This window comes from Garra rufa, chromosome 2 (genome assembly GCF_049309525.1).
Source record: "Garra rufa chromosome 2, GarRuf1.0, whole genome shotgun sequence".
NCBI lineage: Eukaryota > Metazoa > Chordata > Actinopteri > Cypriniformes > Cyprinidae > Garra > Garra rufa.
In genome coordinates, this window is record NC_133362.1 from 7,433,117 (window position 1) to 7,448,256 (window position 15,140).

Consider the following 15,140-nt stretch of genomic DNA (forward strand, 5'->3'; position numbering starts at 1 on the left):
AAAAAATCCAGTTTGAAAGCCTTAATTACACAACGATGGATAAAACGGCAGGAAGAGAATGCATAACATCCCGTAAATCTACTAATTAAGTGAGAAATAATGTATTAATAATCAGTTTTAATGCAAAAGTTGATGTTCTATTTTATAAATGTCTTACCATTTAAAAGTTGATGACAGCGATCTCTTCTAGAACTGTAGTTCCTGTATGTCTTGATTGACAGGAGTTCCGTCCAATCAGCAGCGACTACGCCGGTCACACAAAATACCTACCTTTTCCGTTTTGACTGATTTGTCATTGTGTTTTCTGACTTGTCGTTTTGTTTTTTTGTTTGTCGTTGTGATTTCCGACTTGCTATTTTGTTTCCGGAGTTGTTATTGTGTTTTATGGTTTGCCGTTTTGTTTTTAGATTTGATATTGCGTTTTCTAATTTGTAATTTTGATTCTGGATTTGTTATTTGGTTTTCAGATTTGTTTTTTGTGTTGCGATTTGTTGTTGTGTTTTGCACTTCTCGGCCACCGTAGTTACACAATTGGTTTACAATTTTTTTCCCGGTTATATAAGTTCCATTGTATCATTGCAAGCATGATGCTTTTTTTTACTTTTGAATGTTCCAAAAACGTTCAGTTGTAACATTTGTACGATGGCGATTAAAAAGAAAAACTGATTAAAGTCATAGTATTTATGTCGAAATTACAATAATAAAGTCATAATATTATGAGAAAAAAGTCCAAATATTTCAAGAATAAAGTCAAAAATATGAGATTAAAGTCAAAGTGTTTCGAGAATAAATGAATAATGTTTCAAGCATAAAGTCAAAATATTTCAAGAATAAAGTAAAAATATGTTTTGAGAATGAAGTTAGTGTTTCAAGAATAAAGTCAAAACAGAATAAAGCTGAAGTGTTTTGAGAATAAAAGTATAAATGTTTCAAGAATAAATTAATAATGTTTCGAGAATAAAGTCAAAATATTTAAAGAATAAAGTCAAAATATTTTGAGAATGAAGTTTAAGTGTTTCAAGAGTAAAGTCAAAATTAAGAGAATAAAGTTTAAGTTTTCGAGAATAAAGTCAAAATGTTTAGAGAATAAAGTCAAAATTACGAGAATGAAGTTCAAATGACTTTATTCTCGAAGCATTTCTAATTTATTCTCATATACAATATTACAACTTTAATCTCATAATCTTAGTTTTTTTTTAACATGACACCAAAACGGCATCATACATTTGTAACATTGTAAAGTTGTAACATTTTTTAAATGTTAGACATCCAACTAAAACATTTAAAAATTAAAACGTTCCATGGCCATTGTATAAATAATGTTTTTGTGCAAAAAACTTTTGAGAACCAGATAATCTCCCAGCTAAGAAAAATATATTCTAAGAACATTTTGCAAGCATTTCATAAAGTTATGAACACATTTTTTGAATGTTCTCTAAGCATTAAAAAAATTCTTTAAAAGTTTTTTCTTAGTTATATGAACGTTAAATGAGCATGCAAACATTAAGGAAATGTTATTTTTGACAAGTAGGAACATTTTAAAAACATTACATGAACATCCAACTAAAACGTTTTAGAAGAAAAGGTTCCATGAAGTATCAATAACGTTTTTGTGCTGATGTTCTGAGAACATTATGGAAGACCAGATAACTTTGAACAAACATTTAATGAACAAGATGGTCTTTGAACAAAATATTAAATAACAACTAATTACGTTACTGAAAGAGTTTCTGTTCATAACTTTTAGAGAACATTAAGAAAACTCTTGAGAACATTCCCTGTTAGCTGATTATCCACACTCAATTTTTAGCTTTATGCTCTTACTTTTTGTTGGCTATTGACTTATTTGTGTCTACTTTTATTAAGAACGCCATTATGTCTTCCGAATTGTAAGAGAGCAGCCCATTTTCCTCGGGATTTTTAATGTTTATGTTAGGAGTCACTATATTTTTCTGATTTTCAGTTAAGTGGGAGTTGCTGAAGGATCTATCCACAGACAAGATGAAAACATGTTTTGGACAGATAAGAGTCAGCATCTTTGCCTATCATCTAGTTTTCCATGCCGTGGAGTAAGCCATGCAAATAACGTCAGGCTCAGCGAGCTTTGATTGGCATTACGTTTTGTTATTGATCTAAGAGTCAGTGACTGTTGAAGACAAACCAGAACAGCCCTGTGTTGTTGAAACAGTACTGAATGAACAGACGTTTCATCCCAAAATGCTTTCATTAACAGCTTTCCGTTAGCTACGAGTTTCAGCAGTTAATTTCATCAATTTTTAAGAATGTACACTACCATTCAATAGTTTTTGGACAGTAACCAAACCTGCATTCATTTGATCCACGATACAGCAAAAGCAGTACAATTGTGAAATATTTTTACTATTTAAAATAACTGCTTTCTATTTGAATATATTTTAAAATGTAATTTTTTTCCTGTGATCAAAGCTAAGTTTTCAGCATCATTACTCCAGTCTTCAGTGTTACATGATCCTTCAGAAATCATTCTAATATGCTGATTTGCTGTTCTAGAAACATTAGTATTGTTGTTATTATTATTATTATTATTATTATTACCATCATCATCAATATTTAAAAGGGGGAAGAAATGATAGAAATCAGAAAGTGAAAACTTTTTTGCAATTTGTTTCCCTTTACACTGCTGTTCCCAAGTTTAAGTTAAAAAAAAAGTTTTTTGAAAGTTAATATTTTAAAATACATTAAATTAGGAAGGCAAAGAACTTACAAGAAAAAAAAAACAATTTCAAATAAATGTGGTTCTTTTGAACTTTCAAAGAATTCTGAAAAAATACTACCATCAAAAAAAAAAAAAAAAAAAAAATCACAGTTTTCACAAAATATGAAGCAGCACAGCAGTTTTAAACATTGATAATAATCAGAAATGTTTCCTGAGCAGCAATAAATCAGCATATTAGAATGATTTCTGAAGGATCATGTGACACTGAAAATTTATAAAGTTATATTTCACAATATATTTAAATAGAGAACATATTTTAAACAAATAATTCACAATATTACTGTTTTTTTACTGTATTTTTTTTTATCAAAAAAAAAATGCAGCCTTGTTGAGCAGACTTTCAAAAGCATTCAAAAATCTTACCAACCTCAAACTTGTGAACGTTGTGTATGCAAATGCCACTCAATATGAAAATCGCCTTTGTTTTCATAACAGAGTGCATGAGAGACACCCTTTTATCTCTCACAATAGTGCGAGAAATATTTCTTCTTGTAGTTAAAGATCAAGTCATTTTTTTAACTTAAGTCCAATTCACAGTCATCTCTGTATTTCCTGATCATTTAAAGTGTCATTAAAGTGTTCACTTCCAAAACAAATTTGCAGATAATGTACTCACCCCATTGTCTTCCAAAATGTTCATATCTTTTCTTTAGTCGTAAAAAATGTTTTTTTTTTCTTTTCTTTTTTTTTGAGGAAAACATTTCAGATTTTTCTCCATATAGTGGACTTTAATGGTACGCCCAGTTTAAAATTCCAAAATGCAGTTTAAATGTGGCTTCAAATGATGCCAAATGTGGTTGTAAAGCAAATTATTCGGCTGGAAATAAGCAAAAAGGCCAAATAAATTATACTGAACAACAATGTGACACGATTAAATAGAAGCACACACTAAAGCAGCAAACATGTCGGCAGTGTGGAAGCATTTAAAACTGTTCGAGAAAGACTGTATGATGACTAAAATCGTGACATGGCTTTAAACCATTAGAAAATAAACCACAGAACATTGTTAACATAACACACACACAAATTGTATATATTCTGACAGCGTTGCACGAGGGTTCAAAATCCAAAGTGCAAGAAAAATCTGCGCTGAAACAGCGCAATGAGAATCATTTATAAATCTGCTGCTGTCAGCAAAAAGTAGTACCGAGGTCTTCTTGCGGCTTTCCGCCAAAATAAAAGTCAACATTCATAAATGTTAGCATTGTAATTTTACTGTTGTTCTGTAAAATAATAAAAAAAAAAGACAAAAATGAATGATAACAATCATTACAACAGCTCTATTAATACATTTATTATAACATTCTCCTTTGCGCAGCAAAAAACACACACAAAAAAAAACATGTTCGGTTATTAGCCTTTGGCCCAGTGTTAAATTTGGTTTGGCTTCGGCCAAGAATTTTCATTTTGGTGGATCCCTAGTGTTTGATCTTCTTTGCATGTTCACTTTGCAAACACTGGGTCGGTACTTCTGCAGCGATGTAGGATGATTTTGAAATGATTTTTGAAATTTTTAAAGAAAATAAGTTTTTCAACAAACCCTAACTGTCTTGAACCAGAAAAATCAGAGTTCAGGCAGAGCAAGAAAAGACGAGCATTTGAGGTTAAAAAGTATATTAATTGTAATAAAAATAAATAAATAACCAATCATTTCACTAGATAACCTTCTTTAGCTGCAGCCGGGATCGTTTGAAGCTGCATTTAAACTGCATTTTGGAAGTTCAAACTCCAGGCACCATAGAAGTCCACTACATGGACAAAAATCCTGAAATGTTTTCCTTAAAAAACGATTTCTTTACGACTGAAGAAAGAAAGACATGAACATCTTGGATGACAAGGAGATGAGTACATCATCTGTAAATTGTTGTTCTAGAAGTGAATGATCCTGAAGTTTAATACTCCGCTTAAGGGTTTGTTCAGGTCACTAGCTTAAGTTTGAGCAGTGGTAAGAGTGCTTGACTTGACTTGACACTAATTAGTGAGTCAGTGTATGTGTGTGGTAGTGAGTGAGGTAGAAGAAATGTCCGTGAGCATGTTAGTGAATGAGTAAGACTCTCTGTGTGGGGTCTGAGCGCTGAGGACAGTATCCGTGGATGAGATCCTCACATGTGCGTGTGATTTCTCTTTGTGTGGCTCCAGCTCTTTAGAATGAGTCCTATTGTACACACACTCCTATCATTACATGTGTCAACATTAGAGCAAGACTCACATGCTTCACTGAACACACACACACACACACACACACACACACACACACACACACACACTGTTGGAGATTGTTTTTTAGTTTTAATTGTGAGCTTTATGCAATGACTTATGGGTAATGGATAACTGTTTTAGGGGATTTTTGTAGACGTGCAAGAAAAAATGCAATATGAAAGACTATTACTGCTCTCAATCATAAAGCCTTTTGGAGTTTTTAGTTGCGTTTCATTTAAGTAGCGATTTTGTCTGTGCTTTTCCTGTTTTGTTTTGTTTTTTTGTAAGTTATACTTTTATTAACCAAGGATGCATTTAATTGATTAAAAGCGACAGTAAAGACATTTATAATGTTACAAAACATTTCTATTTCGAATAAATGCTGTTTTTTTTTTTTTTTTACTTTTTATTCATCAAATAATCTCAAATAGCAAAATGTATCAGTTTCCACAAAAGTATTAATGTTTTACACATTGATAATGAACGCACATGTTTCTTAAGCAGCAAATCAGCATATTAGAATGATTTCTGAAAGATCATGAGACTAAAGAGTAATGATTATTATATTTAAAAAAAATTACGAACCCCAAACTTTTAAATGGTAATCTACCAAATTGAGGTGAGTCCCTTGAGCAAGGCGCCGTACCCCCAACTGCTCCCTGGGCGCCGCAGCAATGGCTGCCCACTGCTCTGGATGTGTGTTCACGGTGTGTGTGTGCACTTGGATAAGTTAAATGCAGAGCACAAATTCCTAGTATGGGTCACCATACTTGGCCTCACTTCACCTCCTTTCCTTTCAAATGTATTTATATCTTCAAAATAATAAAGATCATACTTTGTAGGTATTCCTTACTTAAAGCTGTGACAGTAAAAACATTTATAATGTTAAAAAAGATTTGTTACAAATAAATGCTGTTCTTTTCGACTTTCCATTCATCAAATAATCCTGAATAGCAAAATGTATCACAGTTTCACACAGTATCACAAGAATATAAAGCAGGGCAACAGTTTTAAACATTGATAATGATCATAAATGTTTCTTGAGCAGCGAATCAGCATATTAGAATGATGTAGAAAAATTCATCTTTGCATCACAGTAATAAATTCCATTTTACAATATATTCAAATAGAAAACAGCTATTTTAAATAGTAATAATATTTCGTAATATTACTAATTTTACTGTATTTTTGATCAAATAAATGCAGACTTGGTGAGCAGAGAGACTTAAAGGCAATAGTTTCCATTTGCTTTGCATTTAATCTAATTGCTCTCTAACAGCTAAGACATTAAAATATATACTTTGTGATTTGCTTCCCTAAAATCAAAATCACATTTTCCATACACTTGCATGAGATTTCTCAGCTGTGCACTAATTGAATCACTTTGAGCTCAACACAGGCCTTCTTTAGCAGTTTTGTTGTGTTAACACAGCTGACATGTTTCCTCAGGCTACATCTGAGCCTATGTCCTTGAGTTTATCTCCATACCATCATGCCCCTCATTGTCTTTGAAAGTGGCATAACATTTTCATTGTCTGTGAAAAACCATCAGCAGCCGCAGTGATGACGAAACAACCCAGTTTCCGTCCAGTAGTGAAGCTTCATCTCATGTTTGGAGATCGATCAAAGGTTTAATCAGATTTTATGGTCATAAAAACACTTGTTGCTATATATTTAAATATGTGACCATGGACCACAAAACCAGTCTTAAGTAGCACTGGTAAATTTGTAGCAATAGCCAAAAATACATTGTATGGGTCAAAATTATCGATTTTTCTTGTATGCCAAAAATCTTTAGGTTATTAAGTAAAGATCATGTTCAATGAAGAATTTTTGTACATTTTGTACATAAATATAGCAAAACTTATTTTTTGATTAGAAATATGCATTGCGAAGAACTTCATCTGGAACATTTTTAAGGCAATTTTCTCTGTATTTAGATTTGTTGTACATGTAGATGATGTATACATCTCAATTTAAAAAAAATGTTCCCTTATGACTGGTTTTGTGGTCCATGGTCACACATGATAGTATTTTTATTAAGTGAAGATCAAAAGTGACAGAAAAGACATTTTAAATATTTAAAAATATTTCTATTTTTAATAAATGCTTTCTTTTGAATTTTGAATTATTTTTTTTAACATTGATAATAATAAATGTTTTCTTAAAATCAGCATTTTAGAATGATTTTGAAGGATCATGTGACACTGAAGACTGGTGTAAAGATGCTGAAAATTCAGCTTTGCGTCCCACGCAGGAACAAAGTACATTTTTAAATATATTCAAGTAGAAAACTGCAATTTTAAATTGTAATAATATTTCACAATATTACTGATTTTGCTGTATTTTTGATCAAATAAATGCAGGCTTGGTAAGCAGAAATTACTTTAAAAACATCATCAAATCTACAACTTTAAAGACAAATTTCTCAGTATTTATATATATTTTTTGCACAATCAGATTCCAAATTTACAAACAGTTGTACCTCGGCCAAATATTGTCATATTCCAGCAATCACACATCAATGGACAGTTTATTTAAATAAATAGACTCAATTATTATACATCTAAAAATTGATAATAATAAGATATGTTTCTTAAAATCAGCATATTAGAATTATGAGACACTGAAGACTGGAGTAGTGATGCTGAAAATTCAGCTTTGCATCACAGGAATAAATTACATATCAACATATATTCAAATAGAAAATAGTCATTTGACATTGTAATAATATTTCATAAAATTACAGTTTTTACTGTATTTTTGATCAAATAACTGCAGCCTTGGTGTCCAGCGGAGACTTTTTAAAAAAAAATTCAAAATCTTATCTAGCCCTAAACCTTTTAAATCGTAGTCGGATACCAAATTCAAATTTAATTATATCTTCAAAATATAAAGATCATACTTTGCATGCATTTCGTTACATAAAGCTGTCCTTTTATAATTTTTTTATGTCTTAAATTTAAAAGCTGATCAAATTACACAGTGTTTGATTAAACTTTACTTCCTTGTGCATAGTGTGTGAGTACCTCTGGCAGAACTTTCCATTCTGTCTCCCTGTCTCCTCTTTCATGCCATCTCTTTCTCGCTCTGTTTACACTCTCTCCTTTTCTCTACGTTGCTTCAGTGGGGCATGTAACCTCTACATAAAGCTACTTTCTTTTCAACCGATCTGAAAAGAGAGACAGAGAGAGGTCAGACGTACTTCAGACTCCTCATTGGACAGATGGCTATTGAGCAAGACGTGTCCAAACATATTTCAAGCGTTAATGCGCCACAGATAAGCGAGTGTTTCTCAAACAGAACAATGAGGGGGTTTCATAGTACAGGGTTATAAAAGTCAAAATACACAAGCAGAGCTTTGCAGAAAACTGACAGCCTGTGATCATTTGTCTTTCATCTGGAGCTCTGGAGGACTTGAGCAGGAGCCAAAGTGTCAGGGCGATAAATTAACTCTTTGTCAGGCCGTGTGGGAGAAAATAGCAGGTTCTGTGACTCACGCAGGATGTCTGTGGAATCAGTGCAACACCTCACGAGTTAAGCAATGACAGGAGATGAATAGCCTGATTGTGCATTTCCCTCTATTTGAATCCAATTGTCTTATCATTTAATCAGTTTGAATAGTTTTAGTCTTATTTCTAAACAATTACACCCGTGTTCTGTAGCTGTCTCTACATGGACAGGTTACAGATAAACATGAGCATGAACTTTTTGTTGTTCATCATCAAAATACCATATCACTTTTAAAAAGTACATAATTATCTCAGCGTTACAGTAGATACAGTAATTCCAAACTTTTAATACGTTAGTATGTCATATGATCCAGCATGCTGTGGTTCATCTCAAAACATTGGTTATGCTGATTATGTATAAGTCAAAATTTAAAAAAAAAACTGACCCTTATGACTGTTTTTGTGGTCCAGGGTCACATATTTATTTACAAAAGAAATTAATATTTTATTTCACAGGAATGCATTAAATTATTCAAAAGTGACAGTAAAGATTTATAATATTACATAAGATTCTATTTCAAATAAATGCAATTCTTTAGAATTTTCAAAGATTTCTGGAAAAAAAATAGTTTCTACAGTTTTCACAAAAATATTAAACAGCAAGACTGTTTTTAATAAAAACATGTCTTTTAGATAAAGTTTAGGATGCTGGACACATGTCAGCTGTCACATTTGGACCATGAGATTATTATTTTTTTAATTACATAACTTAATGTTAAAGTAAATTCCATGAAAAATATTAAACAGCATAACTTTAATATTGTTAATAATGTTTCTTGAACAGCAAATCAGCATATTAGAATGATTTCTGAAGGATCATGTGACGCTGAAGACTAGAGGAATGATTCTGAAAATTCAGTATTTTATCGCAGGAATAAATTAAATGTTAAAATATATTCAAATATAAAACTTTTCTTTTAAATTCTAATATTATCTCACAATATTACTGATTTTACTGTATTTTTTAATCAAATAAATGCAGACTCAGAGAGCATAAGAGACTTATTTCAAAAATGTTTTAAAGTCTTACAGACAAGAGTATTAATCTGTGTATTTTTCCCTGCTTTTTGGTCTAGTCGCTCTATTGTAGAGCTAAAAATTAGAACAACCAATAAAAAATAAAAAAAAATGTGTGTTATAGCTGAAGTTTAGGATGCTGGACACATGTCAGCTGTCACATTGGGACCATGAGATTTAAAAAAAAAAAAAATTACATAACTTAAAACTCATAACAGTTACAAAATTACATAATGTTACAGTGAATTCTGGAAGAAAAAAATCCTCAGTTTCCACAAAAAATATTAAACAGCATGACTTTTTTAATATTGTTAATAATAATGTTTCTTGAGCAGCAAATCAGCATATTAGAATGATTTCTGAATAATTCAGTAATGATGCGGAAAATTCTGTATTTTATTGCAGGAATAAATTACATTTTAAAATATATTCAAATAGAAAACAGTTATTTTAAATTGTAATAATATTTCACAATATTACTGATTTTGTATTATATCAATATTACATGAGATTCTATTTCAAATTAATGTGATTCTTTTGAATTTTCAAAGATTTCTGGAAAAAAATGTTTCTAAAAGTATTAAACGGCATGACTTTTTAATATTGTTAATAATGTTTTTTGAGCAGCAAATCAGCACATAAGAATGATTTCTGACACTGAAGACTGGATCAATGATGCTGAAAATTCAGTATTTTATCGCAGGAATAGATAAAATGTTAAAAATATATTCAAATAGAAAACTGTTCTATTAAATTCTAATATTATTTCACAATATTACTGATTTTATTGTATTTTTTAATCAAATAAATGCAGTCTCAGAGAGCATGAGAGACTTCTTTCAATAACAGTTAAAAAAAAATCTTACAGACGAGAGAATTAATCTGTGTATTTTTCCATGCTTTTTGGTCTAGTCACTCTATTGTAGAGCTAAAAAATAAAACAACAATAATAATTTAACAATAATAATTTAAAAAAAAAAACATGTATTTTAGTTGAAGTTTAGGATGCTGGACACATGTCAGCTGTCACATTGGGACCATGAGATTTAAAATTTAACATTTTTTACATAACTTAATGTTACAGTAAATTCTGAAAAAAAAAAATCCTCAGTTTTCATTAAAAATATTAAACAGTATGACCGTTTTTAATATTGTTAATAATAATGTTTCTTGAGCAGCAAATCAGCATATTAGAATGATTTCTGAAGGATCGAGTGACACTGGAGTAATGATGCTGAAAAATTTTTATTTTATCGCAGGAATAAATTACATTTTAAAATATATTCAAATAGAAAACGGTTCTTTTAAATTCTAATATTATCTCACAAGATTACTGATTTTATTGTATTTTTTATCAAATAAAGAGCATAAGAGACTTATCTAAACCAACAACATGCCTATTAGATCCTGTACCCACTAAATTACGAAAAGAACTGTTACCTGTAGCAGAAGTACCGCTTCTTAATATTGTTAACTCATCGTTATCTTTAGGTCATGTCCCAAACCATTCAAACTGGCAGTTATTAAGCCTCTTTTTAGAAAAAGTTGTCTGCTCAATTGTGCTCCTTCTTGCAAAAAAATGACCTCTTTGAAGAATTTCAGTCTTTTCAGGCCCCATGTTTCTTGAGCAGCAAATCAGCATATTAGAATGATTTCTGAAGGATCATGTGACACTGAAGACTGGAGTAATGGTGAAAATTCAGTAGTGTGTTGCAGGAATAAAATAAAATTTTAAAATATATTAAAATAGAAAACAGTTATTTTAAATGATAATAATATTTCATAATATTACTGATTTTATTGTATTTTTTATTGTATTTTTTTTTTTTTCAAATAAATGCAGCCTCGGAGAGCATAAGAGACTAAAAAACTAAATATTTTTCCATCAATTGTACAAATGTGTATTTTTCCCAGATTTTTGCTGTAATTAGTCTATTATATTGTCTATTATTAAATTTAGAAAAACCATAATAATTAAAATGTGTTTTTAAGATGAAGTTTAGGATGCTGGACACATGTCAACTCTCATATTGGGACCAATAGATGTTTTAAAAAGTATATAAATAACTTAATGTTACAGTAAATTCTGAAAAAAAAAAGTTTGTACAGTTTCTATGATAAATATTAAACAGCACGACTGTATTAAACATTGCTAATAATAATAATAATAATAATAATAATAATGTTTCTTGAGCAGCAAATCAGCATATAATGACGTCAGAAAGGATCATGTGACACTGAAGACTGAAGTAATGATGCTAAAATTCAGTATTGTATCGCAGGAATAAATAAAAAGTTTAAATATATTTAAATAAAAAACAGTTATTTTAAATTCTAATAATATTTCAGAATATTTCTGATTTTATTGTATTTTTATGAGATAAATGCAGTCTCAGCGAGCATAAGACACTTCTTTCAAGAATGATAGTATATATTAGTGTATTTTTCCTCTGTTTTTTGGTTTAACCAGTCTATTATAGAGCAAATAAAAAAAATTAGCACAACCAATGATAATTTAATAACATGTATTTTAGGTGAGGTTTAGGATGCTAAACACGTCAACGGTCACATTGGGACCATGAGATTTAAAAAAGTACATGAATATCTCAACGTTACAGTAAATACAGTAAATCCAAATTTTTTATACTGTAAGTATGTCATATGATCCAGCATGCTGTGAGTTCTTCTCAAAACGCTGGTTGTGGTGAGTAATTTCAGTCTTTTATCACATTACGGTGATCTCCTTCGGCTAAAGCAGGAACGTCTCATTCCTGTTCTCTTGACCCTGACATAACAGTCTGACTGCGTTCTCACACATGAATGACTCACACATCAGCGTCTGTACTCACACCACACATACACTTCATTTGATGAAGCTGTGTGTTTAAGCTGAATTGGGAAATGGAATTTTATGAAATGAAAGTTGAATATTTTTCAATGTTGCTTTTGTTAATATCCACCAGAGGGTGCTGTTATAGAAGAATAATGGTTTTGGTTATATATTTCCAGTGATAAATTGCTGTCTTACACCTGATATAAATTATTTTTCAAAGTTGTAAATAAAGAAAATCCTAATTCAGCTTTTCTGCTTCAAAATCTTATGTCTTTGCAATTGTGAAATTTACCAGCAAGTTGTAAAATCTTACTTCTGGTGAGTTCAGAATTATCCCTATTTGTTTACACTTGTATCAAGCATCATTAGTGGTGTTTGCTATTGATCATACTCATGGGTTAAATCCTTAACCCTTGGTTTGCGTTATAGACATGAATGAAAAATTGTGCAACTTATTATGGAGAGTGACTGTCGGCGGTTACTCATTAGGCAAGCTCTACTCACATTTTCTTGAAAACATCCACTTGTATAATGATACAGTTGTGTAATTGCTGCATTAACTCTCATGTGATTATGGTCTGCTTGTTTTGAAGCTTTTGGAGCTGTGCAGATCGGTGAAGGATGATGCGCTGAAGGTGGTCGATGACTTCAACATCCCTTCCTGCTGCATCCAGGCTCCTATCGCTGGAGTCGCCAATCCCAATGCCGAATGGGGCTTCTACCCGCAGCCGCAGTATCCCAGCAGCACCCAGCCACTGTCTAAGCTGTAAATGAGAGAATGAACATGTTTTATGAGAATGTGGTAGAACAATTAAGTGATTTCAGGTTGCTGGTCTAAATGGTTTCCATTTTCTCTCACATTGGAGGTGGTCAATGCACTTAAGAATGTATGGCTGATGTTTTATGATTAAGCATCATGCTCAGTGCCAACAAGAATGGTAGGCACAACACTACTTTTTCTTGTTCACTCTTAAAAATAAAGCTTCCTAAGAGTTGGGTTCGCAACAATGCCATAGAAGAACCATTTTGGGTTTTGGGGTCCACGAAGAACCTTTTGGTGAACGGTTATTAAAGAACCATTTATTAGAAGAACATCTAAAGAACCTTGTTTAACATTCAAAGACCTTTTGTCCAATAAAAACATTCCATGGATGTTAAAGATGCCAATAACAGAACCATTTTTCCTTAGTGAAGAACATCTTAAAAAACCTAATTGGACTATAAAGAACCTTTTGTCCAATGGAAAAGTTCTATGGAACCATCAGTGCCAATAAAGAACCTTTGTTTTTAAGAGTTTATGAAGAAGGGAATTTTGCACATTATGTCTACAGGTTCTTTTTTTTTTTTTTTATTCTTCAGTGATTTGTGACCCTGGACCACAAAACCAGCCCTAAGTAGCATGGGTATATTTGTAGCAATGACTAAAAATATAGATTTTTCTTTAATGCCAAATATCATTAGGATATTAAGAACAGTTCATGTTCCATGAAGATATTTAAAATTATTATTAGTAATAAGCATTGCTAAGAACTTCATTTGGACAACTTTAAAGGATTTTCTCAATATTTTGATTTTTTTTTTTTTTGTACCCTTAGGTTTCGGATTTTAAAACAGTAGTATCTTTGTCAAATATTGTCCTATCCTAACAAACTATATATCAATAATAAGATTATTTATTCAGCTTATGACTGGTTTTGTGATCCAGGGTCACATTTTAGCTCAATCGATTTCAAATAGAAAGCAATAGAGGCTTAGATAGCCTAATTCAGATTTATAACAGCATAAATAAGTGCCAAGAGGCAGTTTTTTAGTTGAATAATATGTTAAGAAAGCCCAAATGTGATTAGTCATGTGTAGACATGTCACACAGTTTTTTAATATTTATGTAATTGTACTACATTAGGTAACTGTAACCACACTACAATGTTGGACAAACAATATATTACTGCTGCTATAGTTTTTAATGCTACTATCAACCAGAGGTGGACAGGACTAAAGTATTTTTACTTTAATCAAGTGTTTTTCTTTGGAAAACCTTTATTTCACTACATTCCAAAGCATAATATTGTGCTTTTTACTGCACTACATTTTCAGAAATATAAGTTGTTGTTGTTGTTTTTTTTAATCTTTAATAACTTTAATATAACATTAAAATGTAGTACTTTGTACTCAATTAAATCTTTTACTTGAGTAAAAGTAAGAAAGTACAAGATTTTTAACGTAATTAAGAAATAAAACGTAGTGCAGTAAAAAGTACAATATTATGTTTTGGAATGTTGTGAAATAAAGTTTTGTAAAGAACAGACACTTGAAAAGTAATTTTAAAGCAGAGTAAAAATACTTAACTACTGTCCGTTTCTGCTATCAACTGCCATTACTTTTATTTGCCAATTAAGCCAAATAAAGGTAAATCATTAGATTAAAGTTTTTAAAACAATGTCCATTTATGCTTTTGTCGTACACTAAGTTTGACCCAAACAATACTTCCAATTATTTTATTCAAGTTTTCTTTTCACAAAAACGTCAGTAAGTTCACTTGTTATTAAAGTCTGCAAAGAACAGCAACAATGAAGTTCCTTAATGTTCTGCAAATAAATTTCCTGTTATTTCAATGTTTTCTGCATTTGTCAATGTACACTAATGGAAGACTGGATATATTTAGAACTATTTTCCTTATTGTGTTTGCCTGTAAAAGGTGCATGTTGTCATATTGTGCCACAAACAGGTTATTTAATTAATAACCGAATAAAATGCACACCTAATGCTTACTATGCCTAAATGTAAACCTGGTTTGTTTTGCATGCAGCATAAGATTTCAATATGC

General features: G+C 31.0%; 1 protein-coding gene across 1 annotated transcript in view; it reads left to right on the forward strand.

The window, feature by feature from the left end:
* The window catches only part of acoxl (acyl-CoA oxidase-like), an 80,990-nt gene extending 65,906 nt beyond the window's left edge, over positions 1–15,084 (forward strand). The window contains exon 19 of the mRNA XM_073834823.1: positions 12,910–15,084. Within this exon, the coding sequence (XP_073690924.1) occupies positions 12,910–13,086 (177 nt within the window). The 3' untranslated portion in view covers positions 13,087–15,084. The remainder of the gene's footprint in view (positions 1–12,909) is intronic.
* The last annotated feature ends 56 nt before the right edge of the window (positions 15,085–15,140 follow it).